The 19,335-nt window shown below is 35.5% G+C and overlaps 1 protein-coding gene across 5 annotated transcripts in view; it reads right to left on the bottom strand.

Moving 5' to 3' along the window:
- Positions 1 to 19,335, bottom strand: part of lrp1bb (low density lipoprotein receptor-related protein 1Bb) — a 503,881-nt gene that overhangs the window by 44,268 nt on the left and 440,278 nt on the right. For all 5 annotated transcript variants that reach the window (XR_007441266.1, XM_049485229.1, XM_049485230.1 and 2 more), the window contains 8 exons: positions 14,891 to 15,023; positions 11,968 to 12,074; positions 11,393 to 11,525; positions 9,810 to 9,932; positions 4,650 to 4,772; positions 3,757 to 3,897; positions 2,426 to 2,560; positions 274 to 393 (listed from right to left, as the gene is read on the bottom strand). Coding sequence is in view for 4 of the 5 variants with exons in the window: in XM_049485229.1 (XP_049341186.1) it covers positions 274 to 393; positions 2,426 to 2,560; positions 3,757 to 3,897; positions 4,650 to 4,772; positions 9,810 to 9,932; positions 11,393 to 11,525; positions 11,968 to 12,074; positions 14,891 to 15,023 (1,015 nt within the window). In the remaining variant the exon portion in view is untranslated. The remainder of the gene's footprint in view (positions 1 to 273; positions 394 to 2,425; positions 2,561 to 3,756; positions 3,898 to 4,649; positions 4,773 to 9,809; positions 9,933 to 11,392; positions 11,526 to 11,967; positions 12,075 to 14,890; positions 15,024 to 19,335) is intronic.

Raw genomic sequence — 19,335 nt, 5'->3', positions numbered from 1 at the left:
CGTAGGTTAAAAATATTGAACGTATCCTTTTGGGTTTATTTTATTTTTTTTACGTGCTCTTAAATGCTTGGCAGCACATCAAATAGTAATGTCTTGGTCCTCTGTGTTAAACTAATGCATGCCAAGATGCCATAATGATATCTCAGGGTTATTACCCTTTGTTTCTAATAAAAGCATTTCAGAGAGTGAAATGTGAAAACTATAATGTGATGCAGTAATGGAGATAAAATTCATATCAATGAAAAAAAAAAAAAAAAAAACACAGGTCCTTACCTTTAGCTATACAGTTTCCACTGATGTCCTTGTAGTTTTTGTCACATGTGCATTTGTATGATCCTTTAGTATTTGTGCAATAGTGAGAGCAAGTGCCAAAATAAAGGCATTCATTCATTTCTGAAAAAAAAGACAATATTACACTCAAAGCTGAGTGCTCACAGGTTTTTCACAGGCACCTTTTGCCTCCCTATATCTTTTTTACCTTTATCTTCATGTATTACATTAAAAAATCCTGACACTGACAGTATTCTGAACTCAGTTTTAATAAAGAAGGAGAAGACGGTTACTTAAAATTCCTAACACTGGTCTGTAATATAATTCAATCTTTTCATAGTAGAAGCTCTTTTCAGTCTGAATTATTCATCTGTATGTATTTGATACAGTGCAATAAGCGTACCGTATTTTTCAGACTATAAGGTGCATTTCCTAGCTAAGCCAAAATAAATAAACAAAACTGTACTTATAAAAAAAAGAGTTTTCTCAGATTTCTCTCCTAAAAACTGTTTATTTAGGTGAGAGAAGTGCTTCTGTTTATTTACAGAAAGCTTCGATTTCCAGATTTCCACTAAAGCTGGAGCAATATGCTGTGCTAGCCGAGGTAAGCAGCAGGGTACAGTCCGATTCACTCGTCTCTGAACAGTAAAAAAGAGCTAGCGCTGCAATTAGCAGGTAATGCTAATGCTGCTCCAGCAGTGCGAGCCGAGGTAAGCAGCAGGGTACAGTCCGATTCACTTGCCTCTGAACAGTAAAAAAAGAGCTAGCGCTGCAATTAGCAGGTAATGCTAATGCTGCTCCAGCAGTGCTAGTCGGGGTCATCAAAAGGATTTTGTGGAATTTGTGTTTATTACCATCTTACAAGCAGTCCTCTGTGTTAAGTCTAATAACACTGTCAGTCAATGTCTGTTAGACTATATAAACATATTTATAACACATTAATATACATTAATAAGGCATTATACACATGGCTATAAACATTTACAAAAATGTATGACACATTAAAGATATGTTTATTATACATTATAAAGCTTCATAAGCTGTGCTTGTACTATGTTACACATCTGGGTTAAAATATTAGATATATGTCACTAATAAAACCAATAGCTAGGTTCTAACACGTGGTTGGTGTGGCGCAGTGGATAACACCACAACCATGTGAGAGACAGGGGTTCAATTCCTGCTCTAGGTGACTATATTGCTCTATACCAGCGTTTCTCAACCTTTTTTCTATCACGGCACCCTTTTAATGTATGCGAGATGTCAAGGCACCCCAGTTTACGGACCGGGGGGGGTGGGGGGGAGCTGGCGCAGTACTTCAGGTGAGAACGAGGGGTGTTGCTGGCGGAATATGAAATAAAATAGCGCGTGCATCGCGTGGGGGGACAAAAACTTTACAGTGTGTCCCAATTTAGGGGCTGCATCCTTCAGAGGCTGTATTCGAAGACAGATTGCGTCACAGCTGCGCAGTAATACACCGCCTCTGTGGGTCGCATCCTTCAGAGTATGCTGCCTGTGAATTGGGACACACCCCGACACGAGCTGACTCTGGAAAGGAAATATGCACGTGAGGCGCAATATTTTGACGGCACCCCCGATGAAGCCAGACGCGGCACCCTGGTTGAGAAACACTGCTCTATACCAATCAGAGTCATTGGGCTGGCTAGCTAGCTAGCTAGCTAGCTAGCTAGCTAGCTAGCTAGCTAGATAGATAGATAGATAGATAGATAGATAGATAGATAGATAGATAGATAGATAGATAGATAGATAGATAGATAGATAGATAGATAGATAGATAGTTAGATAGATAGATAGTAGCTCACTTTAGATAAAAGTGCCAGCTAAATGTCATCAACGTAATGTCAATGTAATGTCAATGTAATATATAATATCTAGTATAATATCTGTATTTATTACATTTAACAAATAATTATAAGACATTTATTCAGTTCATTTATTCATGTGATTAGTTCTACTATAGCTATATCTCAATCTCTTATTAAACTAAATGAAACTAATTGAAACATATAAATGAAAAAAGGAGGTTAATGAATTAATTAATAATAAATAATAGGCTTTTTTTGGGTGTCCTAATTTCAATTTCTTCACACTACTGTACATTTACAGTGAATTAACAGGAACAGATTCATTGTACCTTCGCACTGCTTAGTCTTGAGATTCCTCTGAAATCCTGCTTTGCAGTGACAAATTACGTTGGCATTTGTCTGATTGCACACGGCATCCTCCCCGCATGGATTCATCCTCTTTCCACATATGTCTCCAGTGGAAGCTGAAATGAAAGAGCGATCTGAAAATGTCATACTGTATAAATGTAATGCACCGTCCCTTAGCAGCATGTGAGGTTGCTGGTTGTGATGCTTGCTGGTGGGCAGCCAAAGAACAAATCTAAATGGAAATCAAATATTTATTGTGCCTTGAAGATATTTAAAGCACGAGTGATCTGCAGGTATTTTACTGAAGCCTGTATTACTGACCTGCGGAGGATTCGCACAGGGTACAGGCGTTCACAGACACTCGGAGGCGGGTTTGTTTGATGATCATTGTAGCTGCTGATTTGCCAATAAAATCAAAGTCAATTTTGGACACGCCCAGAACATGGAAAGAGAAAACTCCAGTATAAACTGGAGCTGAGGATGTGAGCTCAGTAGGGATGTCTCTGATTTGATCATGTGATTTGTAAAGAGTCGGAATTGGGTGGAAAAGATCCGGATCACAAAATTGTAATATTATGTTGTTACTCCATGAGTTCAGTATAGATTCAGCTGCACTCGCGCACTGTGACTGCTCTCTCTCTCTCACACACAAAAATACACACATTTCAACATTTGGATGGGTGAAATATGATCTAGTCTGGCAGGATTTTTAAGGCAAGACATATCGTTTTTTAAATGTATCATTTTTTTTATTAATCTCTTACACTCAAACCACAACATTAACTCCCATCTATAAATGTCACTACTATCTTCAAAAATGGCAATTTTACACAATAATGGTAAAGAACTGTCCAATGGACATAAGTTGAAAAACTATTTTTATTTTGGAACAACAATGCGTTTTTTTGTTTATTTAAATTTTTATCCTGTTTTTCTCCCAATTTATCCGGCCAATTTTCCCACCCATTCAACTACTACTCAGCTGTATATCCCCCATCACTAGTGATGCCACAACACAAGGAGGATGAAGACTAGCACATGCTAGACTCCGCCTCTTTTCAAACTGCTGCTGATGTAGCATTTCCACGTAGCATATATCAGCTCACAGACGCATTGTGCTGATCGACATCACCCTTTGGAGTGATAAGGGGAATGAGCACCATCTACCCACCCAGAGAGAGCAAGGCCAATTGTGCTCTCTCAGGGCTCCAGCAGCTGATGGCAAGCTGCATGACTGGGATTCGAACCAGCGATCTTGCAATCATAGAGAATAAATGCAGATGTTGTGAATGTGTTCCTTGTTGAAACTTACGGGCCTTGCATTCGTGCTCATCTGATCCTCCGTCCCCGCAATCGTCAAACAGGTCACACTGCAGGTGCGCAGGTATGCAGAGTCTGTTACTGCAGGTGAACTCGCTCTTCCCGCATGGCTTCGGCCGGGCAGACACAGCGCCTGGAATGGGCCACGATAAGATTTCAGTTTCACAGTATGAGCTGAGGATGGTACAGTTCAGCCCATAGAACACCTCAACACTTGAGTGGTTGAAAAAATTCTAAAATCTAGTCTGGCAGGGGTTTCAAGGCAAGACACAACCCCAGCCAATTGTGCTCTCTCAGGTCTCTGGCAGCTAATGGCAAGCTGCATGAGCGGGATTCAAACCTGAGATCTCCTGATCTTAGTGGCTGCATTTAGCCAGCTGGACCACTCGGACCCTGACTTCCCTCAAGTTATTGACAGCCCACCTGACCTGGCATTTAGTCTGGCAATACTATACCTGGTGTATAAATAGCTAATTCTAACTAATTCTGTGCTAATTATACATTTGCAGCCAGATTTGCACAAATATTATGATTTATTTGCCCAAATATTAAATTATTTTTTTAAACCAAGTCTCAGTCGATAAACAGAACCACACAGATTTTAAGAGCAGATTTTTCTGGGTATATTTATTTATTTTTCTAAAACATATCCAGGCCTAGAAAATGCTATTTTCAAATTTCATGACTTTTTTCAGGTTTTTTCATGACCGTACGAACCCTAACACACAATAACCAACTTGTATCTGTAAGTTCTACCTGTATCTCACACTGATCCTAGTAACTGAATTTCAGACCCATCTTAATACACACCTTCAGAAGCTGTTCATCACTCTGACCATGCTGTTATTTTATCTTTTTTATATTTCTAAAATTTTATTTTCTCACCACACTCCTCTTCATCCGAGTTGTCGCCGCAGTCGTCCACACTGTTACAGATTTGATCGAGACGCAGACAAACCCTGTCGTTTCTGCAGCGATGTGGCCGTGTGGGAGGGCAAGCAAGCTTAGCTGAGGACAGAATAACAGAACCACAGGCAGTCTTATTACCAGCAGTCCTTAAAAAAGCAGCCCACCCAAATTAACTGTTTATAGATGACAAAAAAAAACTGCCATGTTCTAAACTTCGCTTTATGTAACACGTGGGGGATGATTTACTAACACACTGTGCCATTGTAAACCCTATTCTACCATTAAACTGACTGTCATCATTTACTGACCACATAACACCCCTCTATAAATGTATCTCACCGCTGTCACAAGAAAGCATTTAATCTTTAAAAATTGAAAGTTTACATAAGAAGAAGAAAGAAAACTTTTTAACGTACAAAGGAAGTCAATTGAAAAATATTTTTATCCCATAAATCAAGAATAATATTTAACAGAATAATAATTGTCCACAAGCATTCTCCAACCATGTTATTCTCACCACAGAAGCCTTCACCAAATTATTGGTGTACTTATGTTTTTTTAAATATACAGCTCTGGAAAAAAATTCAAGATTTCACCAAATTGAAAACCTCAATCGAGAGGAAGATGTACAATCACAAGCCATCAAACCAAGCTGAACTGCTTGATTTTTGCACCAGGAGTAAAGGCATAAAGTTATCCAAAAGCAGTGTGTAAGACTGGTGGAGGAAAACATGCCAAGATACATAAAAACAGTGATTAAAAACCAGGGTTATTCCACCAAATATTGATTTCTGAACTCTTATAACTTTATAAATAAGAACTTGTTTTCTTTGCATTATTTGAGTTCAGAAAGCTCTGTGCCTTTTTTGTTATTTCAGCCATTTCTTATTTTCTGCAATAAATGCTCTAAATGACAATATTTTATTTGTAATTCGGGAGAAATGTTGTCCGTAGTTTATAGAATAAAACAGCAATGTTTATTTGACTCAAACATATACCTATAATTAGCAAAATCAGAGAAACTGATTCAGAAACTGAAGTGCTCTCTTAATTTTTTCCAGAACTGTATTTTTTTGCCAAACACACACAAAAAGACTGCAGCTTATCAATTAATTTAACTCCTAAATATTCCTGATTGCATGTGCATGTGTGGTTCATTAAAAAAATGACTGAAGGTCGTTTTAATGTAGGTCTACATAATCTTTTGAGAAAAAAAATAAAATAGATATTGTGTTGTTCTACAATATACTGTATACTACAATATTAATGATCCAAACTATATATCAAAAATGTATGTAAAATGTTATTGAGCAGAAATAGTCTGCCTCAGGTAGTAAATACTGAAATAATAGGAAGAAAATAGGAAACATAAATTACACTAAATAAACTCATCACCAAGACTGGAAATGCACTCTCAAGAACCATGTCAGGGTCAGTAGCCAATCAAATGAGTTGTGGGTGGAGCTATGCCTGATGAAACCTTGTGTGCAGAAGTTTTAACACAAATGAACTGATTGAAAAGTTTGTTTCTACAACAAATACTATAAAGCTTAAAGATTGAGGTTTAAATGCAATACATACAGTAATCGCAAAATTGCATTAAGTCATACCAGTATATTTCTGTAAAACCAACAACAGCCAATTAAATTGAGTTTAGTTGGTTGCCAACAATACACATATTTTAAATCCCTGCAGTACAGAAGCCTTTACAGCTGTGCTTTTATTTCCATGCCCACCACAAGGTCCCCCATACTTGATGAGGCTGTATTTGATATACTAGATTTCTATTGGTTTTATTCATCTGCTGTATGTGGCCTTGAAACGCATTTTTACAGATATCGCTGAATACTTTTTGTCCATTCCTTGCCTGGATACAAACACTACAAAGGAAACTGCAGGGTAATTACTCTTCCCAATGTCACTGGAAACTCTACAGCTGTCAAAGAGCGCTCTGCAGCTTATCACACACAGCAACAGTCCCCAAAGTGACGGGGCTTAGCGAAGGGTCAGTTCGCCAATTTGTTTGACCTGTTGCTCCAATGTAGAAGCAGAAAGCTAACTGTAGCAGGAACTTTGTGTCAGAGAAATGTCAGACGGGTCTAATGCTGTTTTGCTGCTTTCTGGTTGTAGCTGGCTGTGTATCAGTGCTGTAAATGCCTGCCCTTTCTCCACTGTGAAAAAAATAAAATAAAATAAACGAGGAATGATATTGCATGAACTGATATTTACAAGCATGTTAGATAAAAAACCTTATCAAACATCTAAATAGTGTGTTTAATGCCATTAATGCCTTAAATAAATAGGACAGGTTATCTATAATCTAATACTCCCTGATTGGTTTGTCTATAGCCACATACAGACAGAAATCTGTACAATAATAAATAAAATCATACTAACACTACAATTATCTATAAATAGCCAATAATAAAGTACTCTTGAAATAGGCAAAAAGAACCAGCTGTGGCAAAGCCAAATATTAAAACACCATCAGAGTGTAGTATAAGAAATATAACTGGTCATTGCTCCTGAAGTATAAAATGCCTCCCAAAAAAACAAGAAATTCATAATAATAACTACTAAAGATATGTTACCCAGCATATAGAGCATTACACACAAACAAACAAGCCAAAAATACAAAATATTTGCACAATTTTTTTTTGTCAAACTAAAATTTGCCAATATATAATATCCATTAGTTTGAATGAAAAAAAAAAAAAAAAAACTACAAAAAAAAAAAAACAACAGCAAGCAGAAACACTCCTACACTTTGATCTCCATCAGTTTGGTCTTAAATCACATCAAGCTCCCCAACAATAAAAATAAAACTAAATATATTTTTGCACCATAAAGCACACCAGATTATAAGGCACATTAAGTGACACTAGTAAGGATGTCTACATCGAAGTGAGCAAGGGTGTCGCCATGTTTCCTTTCTAATAGGGGAGCTGGGGGAAGTGCCTAAGTAAAAAAAAAAAAAATCGAAATAAATCTTTAAAAAAAAGAGCGCTGGATGTTAATCTACACAGATTTCTTTTGTGAACACTGATTTTTCAGTTAAGTAAAGCACTTCCGTTTATTTACAGTAAGCTTAGATTTCAAATATTTTGTCTAAGTGTGTGTTTCAGTGAAGTTTCTCCAGCACTAAGGCTGGGTGCAACAGCATTAGCATTAGCCGCTAACCGTAGCCCTAATGGGACGTAAATGCCGTCCGACAGCGCTACACTGAGGAACTCTGAGTGTTCTGGTAACCCAGGGCGCTATCAGCCAGCGGTTTGTGTCACATAGCTTATTATAACATAATAAACATGCAGACTACAGTCCAATATACTCCCCTCTGAACAGTGAAAGAGCTAGCGCTTAGCACATTTTGAGGCTAATGCTACTGCTGCTGCACCTAGCCTTAGTTCTAGAGAAACATCAATGAAAACTCACTACTATAATGCTGTACTTCAGCGGAGGGGCTTTACTCCTTAATCTTAACTCTTAATGTCTGACTTTTTTCAGATTTTTGTTTTTCACAGCTCTTTTTTGGTTTATTACTTACTATTTATCTCTCATTTTTTGCTGTTTTTTATCTTTTTTTATCTATTTGTTTATTTTATATTTTTTTCTTATTATACAATGACCACAGATACTAGAATTCTGTATTAACACTAATAAAGCATAACTAGTAAAAAAAAATCAAGCAAAAAAAAAATGACAGCATGTTAAACAGAGAGCTGTCTGACCTATTGCTGAATTTAAAATACTTTATTTTAACTTTATATCAGACATATTCTATATATACACTATATACACAGTTTCTGGGTGGAAATGCTGATACTTCACATTCTACGTGCACCAATTACCTAAGTGCCCTACATAGGGGAATGGCAGTGATTTGAGACAGGGCAGAAGAGTTCACAGAGTGAACACCGCGTGCTGCTTTTTAGAAGAGTAGAAGAAGAAGAACGAAGAGTTCTCCCAGGGAATAAATTAGGAGAGCGTTAACTAACAGAGTGACTGTTGAGTAGGTGAGGAGGATGCACAGCGAGTTCAATTAAAAGTTCTAGTTATCAGTATTCACAGCTGGCTTTTACCATACCAGCGCCAGAAACAGAGCTGTGACTGGCGAGGAAAGCTTATGTCGCTGGTGAAAAATCTGCTAAATTAGAGCACGAGGCGTAAAAAACGATTTCGCCGCATATTCACCTTCAGACAACTGGGCTCGGTGTGAACGTCTTCATAAGTATACCGTTTTAAATATGCTTCTGAGGTGAAAAATTCATACAAAAAAGGCATATTCGGTCTGTAAGAGCCTTTAAACTTCTGTACTATAAAAGCAAGCACTCTTAAAAACCTTTAAGAGTATTTCTGCTTCCACTTACAGCGACTTGCAAAAGTATTCATACCCCTGGAACTTACTCACATTATGTCACCAACTAGAAAATATTAGTAATTATTTTGAAAATTAGATTTTAAGATTTTTTAAAAATCATTGTGAAGTCAAAACAAAATCATACATGTTTTTTTTTATGTTATTCAAATGAAAAGAAAAATCGGAAAAGTGTGATGTGCAAAAATATTCAACCCCCTTTATTCTGAACCCCCTAAATAGAATTCAATGCAATCAATTGCCTTCAGAAGTCACTTAATTAATCTTAATCAGTTAAGTAGTGAGTTCAGCTGTGGGTGATTTAGTCTCAGTGTGAGTACAGCTGTTCTGTGAAGGCCTCTGTGGTTTGTTAGAAAACAAAGAGCATCACAAAGACCAATAAATTCAGCGGAAAGGTCAGAGATAGAAGTTGTGGAAAAAGTTCATTTTTGTTCCACTTCAATACAAGTTTGTGCTACTTAAGTTTGTGGTTGAAAGGTGACACAATGTAAAAAAAAAAAAGTTCAAGGGGTATGAATACTTTTGCAAGCTATACTGTAAGTGCACTTATCTGTCTGCACAGATAAGTAAGTAAACAGGCAATCAATCAATCTGTCATTAATGTTATTTTTGCGCATCATTTTACGCTGATTTTGGAATTGCATATTGTGCCACTCTCTACGATCCAAACAAAAACAACCCATCTCTATAAAAATATAAAAACTGCTATTACAATTACTGAAATAAGCCACACAAAAAATCCTGATCAGAGTCTTTCTTACCACACATATCAGCATCTTCATCAGAGTTATCTCCGCAGTCATCCTCGCCATCACACACCCAGGAGTGCAGCTTGCAGAGGGTATTGTTGCAAATGAACTCATCGGGACGACAGAAAAAAGCTCCTGTAATGAAAACAATCATCCCATTTAGCTATCACACACTTCAGGGGAACACCAGATCAGATTAGACTGAAAGCACAGTCATTAGAGGGTGAATAAGCACTTTAGGAGTAAAGTAGGAATAAGCAGTTCTCGTTGAAATCAAAATCTCAATCGAGCTCAAATGAACACAATGCAGCAGTTCCATTTCAAAAGCACTCGACTGTATTCAGACTTTTTCTTATCGCAACATTACACTGTGAGTAGTGTTCAACTCATATTTTAAAGCAACAGTCTGAAATTTTAAGGGACTTAAAGATCTCTGTAAAGAGGTGAGAACATTTAATTGCAAGAAGCATGCAGTAAAATACTTTTAAAACGTTCAAACAACGTGTGGTGTAGTCTCTTTTCAGACTGGACAAATGTGAGGATATTTTAGCTTGCCAGCTCTTTTCAGTTCTAATATTTTCATTTTAATGGATTAATAATTAATAATGTGTAAGATTTTAAAGAGTTTGCTGTTCTAATATCTCCATGTTCGCAGTAGCTCTTGTATCAGCACAATTAGCAGCAATGCTGTTGCTCAGGTAACCAGAAAAAACCCAGAAAAACCCTATTGCTAAAACTTTACAATCCAAGTCACAAATAACATTACTTACAACAGTAATAAACAATGTTAAATGGTTAAATAATCTTAGTCTAAACTAATTATTAATAGACACTAGCTAAGACATTATTAAACTTTACTAAAATTTAAGATGTAAGAATATTGTAAGTAAAAAGTAATATTAGTTAAATACTTGTGTAATGTAATTAATATCTTTCATGTAATTGTCAATTGTGAAGAGTCATTTTATTTATTTCAATAATACACTATTGCCACAAATGTCTGTAAACTTAAAATCTCTCTGAATCTTATGAATAACAGTAATATACCAAGATGTTTTATTAATAATAAAGTAACAAAAATAATTAACTGTAACAAAAAAAAATGTGCCTATTGTATTATATACTTTCAATTGAAGAGAAAAAAATCTTAAAGATTGCAGATTTAAGTATATTTAAAAATATGTAAACCTGTACCATGGTCACAGCTCGCCATCTACCCACCCCTGAGAGAGCATAGCCAATTGTGCTCTCTCTCAGACTCCGGCTGCTGATGGCCAGCATCAGAATTTCAGAACCCGGATTTAAACCAGAAATCCTCGGATCATAGTGGCAGTGCTTTAGTCTGCTGGACCAATCCGCTAGTAATGGAATTCTTGAACATTCTTGAAGTAGTTAAAAATATATATCTCTTGCAGTTAGACCTGTTACGATACCTGTGTTATTGATTTATTGTACAATATATACGAACAAGACCTCTTCAATATTTTTTTATATTATATTATATTATATGAGATTATATTATATACTTTTTTTTCAATTGAAAGATTGCAGCTTTAAGTAAGTTTAAAAATATATATATATACACAAACATGTACCATGGTCACAGTTCTCCTCGTCGCTGTGATCCACGCAGTCGAACACATCATCACAGCGCCAGCGTTTGGGGATGCAGTGGGCGTGGTTCCTACAGAGGAACTCGTCCTCTTTGCACTCTTTTACACAGTCCATCTGGTGGGGAGCCAGAAAAGAGAGACTCAGATAATCACATACAAACACACACACACACACCATGGGTGGAGTTCACCTTACTGTGGGAAAGGCAAGGGAAAGAGTGCAGCGTTGCCATGGAAACAGTGCAGAGCTGCACATGGTTCTGATCTAAATGATTTTAAAAATTTAAGCACATAATGTTATTTGCGCTTTCTTCTCCGTTTCTATTGAATAAGCAATACTTCACCATCTGGCGACAAAACTGCACTCCACACACACACACACACACACACACACAAACACACACACAGTCTAAACAGAGCTCCGAAGCTCCTACCTGGAGCACACGGCCCCTTTTACTCATACGTTCACACCGGGGATGTTGTGGCAGGTGTAGTTTTGTACTTTGGGTTTGGTGTGAATCTGCCGGCTTTGTGCAAAGGCCTTCAGGAGGACATACCTCATCAGAGCTGTCCAGACAGTTGTCATGTCCATCACACCTCAGGCTAGCCGATACACAGCCTCCACTGGCGCACACATACTCATTTATAGAACAGGAGGGCAGCACTGCAAAACAAGGCATACACACACACAATCACACACACACACACAAATACAAAAGCACACACAATCACACACCAGCAGAATGGACTTTGGCCTCGGCAGCTACAGAAAAGATTACATACAGAAGATGAAGCAGTGAAGCACTACCTGCAGTTCCCTTCCTATTCTGGATAAATAAGGAAGAAAAACTGGGTCTGCAGTCTTCAAAATAAAGGTGTTATTTTTTTTTAATGGTGTGTCTTCTGTAGCATTATTTTATTTGTTTGTTTATTGTTTTTTTTTAAATTATGAAACACTGGTTAAACAGCATAGATGTCAGTAAACACAGTGTATAAAGCTAAATATATCATACAAAAGCCCTACAAACGAATAAAAGGAGAAAAAAAAGGGGAAATAAAAAAGGGGAGGAAGAAAAAACAAGAGAAGAGGAAATAAAAAACAAGACAAAAACATTGTTATATGGTATATTTTAAAGAACCACATGACCACCTTAATACAGTATATTTTGTGTAACTTGCATAAATATATCTATGGAACAAGTAGTTCATTAATACATTCTATACATTCAAAACTATTTTTAATTTTAATTTATAAAAAACTATTTTATTATTATTATTATTATTATTATTATTATTATTATTATTATTATTATTATTATTACTATTTTCTCAAAGGCCAATTACCTCATCCACTCTCTGTCTATCATGCTGGAAAAGTGTGCTTTGTACATGCAATTACCAATGCATAACCCATGTGAACCATGAAAGCAGTTTTACTGCTGCTGTAGTCTTTCACATGTTTTACAAATGCCTGTATTTCAATGCAAGCTAAACAGAGAGCGCTGTAGCAGTGAAGCACTAAAGTTCAGCAACCTATCTGCTGTAAAATTAACTAGTTAATTATAATTATAATTATATTTAACTAGTGTATGACATTAATGCAATTAATTATAACTCTCTATTCCTTTAGTTCTCTTTGATGGGGAGCTAAAATTAGCTTTTATTAGCTTTTATTTTTATTTTTATATAGCCTCTGCCATCTGTTGCACGATTTACAGTGGACAAAGACACCTATCGTGCTGGAAAAAAACATTGTGCAGTTTGTGCAATGAACAGTGCATAACCCATGTGATCCATTAAACCATATAAGCAATTTTACTGTTGCTGTAGTCTTTCACACCTTTTATTCAAGACACACATAACCACCTGTAGCCTGTATTTTAATGCAAGCCAAACAGAGACAGTTTTTGCCTCGCAACATGCCTCTGTGTTGCATTCACTGTAACACAATCATCGCAGAACAGTTACGAGCTGTCACACCAACTCGCCAGACCTCACACAGAGCGGCAGGACTGTCGTGTTGGATTTCGCTGCACATTCCAATGAACATATGTCATCAGTCTGTCAGTCTTTTAACATATCCAATCCAAATTCAGTCAGAGAGACTGTAAAATGTGTAAAACTAATGAGGAAGCAGAGTAAAGACCACAGACCTGATACACACTGAGAGAACATCACTCAGCATAGTACAGTATCAGAATACAACAGATCTACCAAACTCCACTAACATTATTATTATTACGTTACATTACTAGCTTTGTTAATACTGGTGTCAATCGATTAAAAAATATCTAATAAATTACATATTTTTAGATTTCTGTGATTATTCATGATGAATCACACTTTTTCTTCCTTATAACTAACTTTGATAATGGGTGTTTAAATGTGAATAAAATAATTAGAGTTAAAAAACACTTAAATGTGTATTATGCCAATCCCTGAAGAAAAGTATTGTAATAAATCACAATGATATTCTGTGACTAAATCATGGATAAATTACATTTTCCTCAGACGTCTACATCCCCACACTTTGGTTTCTGTCTAACTTCTCATTTAACTTCTATAGCAGCTAAAGCACTTTATATACTTTTTATATCATAACTGCTTTTATTTACAACATATTAGCTGCAATTTCACATCTTTCTTCACTGTATATTTTCTAAATGTTTCTAAAATAAACTTCAAACAAATGACGCTTATTATTATTATTATTATTATTATTATTATTGTATATATATATAAAATCCCTATTCTTTTTCTTCTTGTTCCCTTGTAGCTGGTTTTAATATTACCCTAACAACATTAATCCTAGATTTTTCTATTAATCATTTGATTGTATTGTAATAACTATGCTATGCCACACAAATAGAAATCATGTCAAAGAGCCTATTAAATAGTGGGGTTCATTAGTGATCATTTCAGATACATTTCTTTAAAAGTAATAAGGAGTCATGTAGTGAGAAAAGTGAAATTCTGTATAAAAGACAAAGAAAAGCATAAAGAAGCTCAATAATCGTTTTATATAACCACAGTGCAGAACAGTGCTATCATATATGATCATTATATCAGTGGCATAAATTGGTCTTAAAATGAGAATAATATCAAAATCACTGATATGATTCATCAAAATCAATATTTTATCTCAAGTATTATAACATGTAATGATATACATCATCATGACAGGCTTCGAGAGTTTTATTTATGAGAGTATATAATGTAAAATTCATAGCTGTGGCTTAAAATACTGGTTCCTTAGTCTGTTCAATACTAGTAATAAAATCCTTGAACTTATAAGCAATTAAAGAATATATATCACCTGCAGCAGATCATTAAAAACTATCCAGTAAGCATAATGTCACCTTTTAGAACTTAGGTATTAAAAGGTCAGTTGGTTTTGGTCAGAAAATGAGCAGAGCTTCTTTGCACTGTATTTTCATTAAAAGAATCATAAATGAATGGTAAAGAATCTGTGAGATGTACCTGTTCCAAGGCAGTTCCTTTCATCCTCGCCGGTCTTACAGTCTTCTTGGCCGTCACACAGCCACTTGACTGAAATGCAGAGATTGTTATGGCACTGGAACTGGTCTTCCGCACAGCGAGCCTCGCAGTCCTTCTGTAAAACGCATAGAAGAGCTTGATAAATGCAGCTGTTCAAGCAGATGATAGTGAAGATAAGCCCGCATGTACTCTACAGTTTAAAAGAGTTTAAAATATGTATGTGAACTGTTCATTTCTGGGGCAGAATGAATGTAGAACTGTAGAACAGTCAACCACCACCTCTTTTTAAACTGCTGCTGATGTAGCATTGCTGAGTAGGTTCCAATACATTAGCTCACAGATGCCTTGTGCTGATCGACATCACCCTTTGGAGTGATATGGGGAGAGAGCAAAGCCAATTGTGCTCTCTCAGGGCTCCACTGATGGCTGATGGCAAGCTACATGACCAGGATTCGAACCAGCGACCTCCCGATCATAGTGGCAGTGTTTTAGTGGGACTGCTGGACCACTCGGAGCCTGTGGACGCCCCCTTTTCTAAAGAATGAAATAAAATATATATGTTTTATTTAACGTTAGAATTTCCCATAATTATTCTCCTTATATTTGCCAATATTAATATGGAGTGGCTCTCATTTTCTTTCGCTTATATTTACCTTATTTGTAGGTGTTGATAAGATACAGGCTGTATTTAATCATGATCAGTTTGTAGATAAGTAAAAAATACATTTTATATAAGTAATCTGAGTGGGTGTATATATGTATATTACCCATAGTATATACAATATTTTATGATCATGTAAAAAAAAAATATATACATATTGTTATCCTCGCCCTTTTCTATTAAAGATGAGTTGTACCTTCATTTTTTTTTTATAGGAAAATAGACAAAGGCAAAAATTTCAAAAACAAAGAAGAGACTGACAACATGACTGTGATGTCATGGTGAATTTAAAAGCTTTTCCAAGTGAATTAAACCTCATTAACCCATATTCCGTGCCCAAAACAATGTAACATTTGTCTATAAGAAGCACCCCCTCCATCAATGCGTCAATGATTCTGATTTAACAATGAACACGGAATAATCCCCGCTCCACCATTTCTATTCACAAAGAATAAAACATTAAACATGTATCTGCTGAATTATAAAACCCTAATGCTGCAAAACGAGACAATAGTGTCTGGATAATTACATCCTGTGGCTTATACACTAAAGCTATACACATTTAGCGCTAGATGTGCTGTATATACTTGTGAAGGCTCATTCAAAAATGTTCTCTGAAATAAAAAAAATAAATGTTTTTCTAAGGCTGTAGATTATTATGAGAAATATGCAAAGATGTAAATAATTTACTAAAATGTTTTAGCTACAAATAGAAGCATAATTATATACTCTACCGAAGGACAAGAGATATAATTTGAGGATAAACAATATTTTGTGCCAGCAAGCTGAAATATATATATATTTATATTTTTTTCACTGACAAATACGCTTTCTTCATATGTTCAAGGCCAGTTCCACCATCCACTACACCTGCAACCACTCGCCGCCAAAGTAAAAGTCTCTCAGTAACATTTTTCAATTACTTCTAATAATTCTAACTTTGTGGTTGATTCTAAAAAGTGAAGAAATTCAGAAATTCCATCAAGTTGTAAAAGTTGTAATACATCAAGCATGTATTCCTGTAATTTCCATTAAAATTCTGAATTACCCTCAATGCACATGCACAATCTTTTTTTTTTTTTTACTACAGATTAATCTACAGCTCTGGGAAAAAATAAGAGAGCACTTAAAAATATAGAGTTTCTTTGATTTTACCAAATTGAAAAGCTCTGGAATATAATCAAGAGGAAGATGGATGATCACAAGCCATCAAACCAGGCTGAACTGCTTGAATTTTTGCACCAGGAGTGCAGGCATAAAGTTATCCAAAAGCAGAGTGTAAGACTGATGGAGGAGAACATGGCAAGATGCCCGAAAGCTGTGATTAAAAACCAACCAGGGTTATTCCACTAAATATTAAAATATTCTGAACTCTTAAAACTTTATGAATATGAACTTGTTTTCTTTGCATTATTTGAGATGCACTGAAAGCTCTGCATCTTTTTTGTTATTTCAGCCATTTCTAATTTTCTGCAAATAAATGCTCTAAAATACAATATTGTTGTTTGGAATTTGGGAGAAATGTTGTCTGTAGTTTATAGAATAAAACAACAATGCTTATTTTACTCAAACATATAGCTATAAATAGCAAAATCAGAGAAACTGATTCAGAAATAGAAGTGCTCTCTTAATGTTTTCCAGAGCTGTATGTTATATTCTCTAATAGCTTAAAGACAGAAATGCAAAATCTCAACAAAAACGAAATGTATTATATGTGTAACATGTGAAAAACCCATAATGTAAATGTTTTTTTGACTCTCAACTAATTTCCTGGAAAGTCTTACAGTACTTCATACTTCCATCTGCTGACCACTTTTTTTTTGAGATGCGGATTTCATTTTCCAGCAGGACTTGGCACACTGCCCACACTGCTAAAAGTACCAATTGTTCTTATATAAAATTCTAATTTTCTGAGACACTGATTTTTGTTGTTTCTTTTTGCTGTAAGCCATAATCATCGACAATAGAATAAATAAACACTTACATTAGATCACTCTGTGTGTTTAATACATCTATATAATATATGAGTTTCACATTTTGAACTGAATTCTCGTTTTATCTCGTTGGAAAGGACAATAATTCAGATGTGTGTTCCCCAACACTGCCCACACACACACACACATTTATCTGACTGTCTAAACACACCAGGTTAGCGTGTGGGTATCACCTCTTGTACTGATCTTAGCTTAGCCCAGTGCAGCAGTTAGCTTGCTTCTCTTGTCAGCTTGGATTCTTTTCTAACAGCACAGTGCAGTGTGCTTTGTTTTATTTATTCGGTTTTATTTGCTATAATCCAGGTTCTCCTCTTTCCCCTTGTCTATGATTATCACTGTGTGTGTCTGTATCAGTCAGAGTCAGTGCATTTATAAATTCTCTGTATTTATTCTCATATTCTATGTATTTCTATACGTGTGTGTGTTTGTTTGTTTGTGATTAATACTACACTTGACTGTTCATGCTGGTCCACCACTTCCACTCCGAGCATTTCTTATTCTGATTCGTTCGAGATGTTCTCACATTCTGCCACTAGTTTATGACCCCTGCAGTAGGAATGTAACAGCAGGTCTTTTGTTTGTTTAAACACATTTTCTATACATTAGCAACATTATCAAAGGCTACGTGTGGGGCTCCACATGATGTACCATACCAGTAAAAGCTTGTTTTCTGTGGAAAATCACTAGAATACACACTCACGTCCAATTTTCTTGGAGTAATTATAATTATAGAACATTCCAACAAATGGCACATGCTCTCTGAGATCTCTCTGGGTAATGCAATTCAGAGAACAGCTTCTCTCTTCTGGAATTCTTGGCATTCGCTGTGCATAATTTTTCTTACCTCTGTTTTGAAAAGGAGTAAAGAATGATTTTTATTTTAATGATTATTTTCTATTTGCTGAAAATAGTGTTCATTTTAAGAGTAACAATAAAGGAAAATAATGAAATTCCAACAGTCCATCCATTAGTTCATTATCCTTTCTGTGTAAAGTATGTTTACACTTAGCCCTTGTGTGGTGTTCGGGTCTGTGGGACCCGTTTTAATTTTTCATCAAATGATACTAAAAAAATATTTTTTCTAACTCAAACTCATTGGCATTGGCTCATTTTTTGTGAAAAACATATATCAAAACACATTTTCGATAAACACACTGTACACCCCCCCCCCCCCACACACACATTTATATTACATACAGTATGTTTGGCCAAGGGCTAATAAACATTGCTTCATTTGTAAATTTGAAACTAAACTATTTTTCTACTCATATCTTGAGTTTAATTCATTTTCTTTTACATTTTATAAAAAAAAAAACTAATAAAAAAAGAGTAGCACTTTTTAAAAGAAATGTAACATAAGAAAGGTAAAGGGCAAATATGAACCATGTAAGCTGTTTATATTGCTTGCAATTTAGGTGAAGCAAGCATGTGTAAAGCATTTTAATGTAAAATTGCTTCATTTTGCTGAATTAAATACAAGTAACAAAGTAAACGAGTAACAAAAATATGAACACCACACAAGGGTTAAACAACATAATTTATCTAAGGGTTTCTGGATTATTTTGGAAAAATATGGTAGTTACAGTTACAGTTACAGTAATTAACTGTACTGTAAAATGAATATATTTACCTGTAGAGTATATAATATTAAAATAATATTAACTAAAATATAATTAAGAATTTTACATTAAAAGCATGTTATAGAGCAGTGGTTCTCAAACTGTAGTACATGATGTACCACTGGTGGACCTCAGAAAATCTAATGCACGCAC

The sequence above is a fragment of the Astyanax mexicanus genome, chromosome 11 (assembly GCF_023375975.1).
Source record: "Astyanax mexicanus isolate ESR-SI-001 chromosome 11, AstMex3_surface, whole genome shotgun sequence".
Lineage (NCBI taxonomy): Eukaryota > Metazoa > Chordata > Actinopteri > Characiformes > Acestrorhamphidae > Astyanax > Astyanax mexicanus.
The sequence above is the reverse complement of the archived record's forward strand: the minus strand, read 5'-3'. Positions and strand labels throughout refer to the sequence as shown.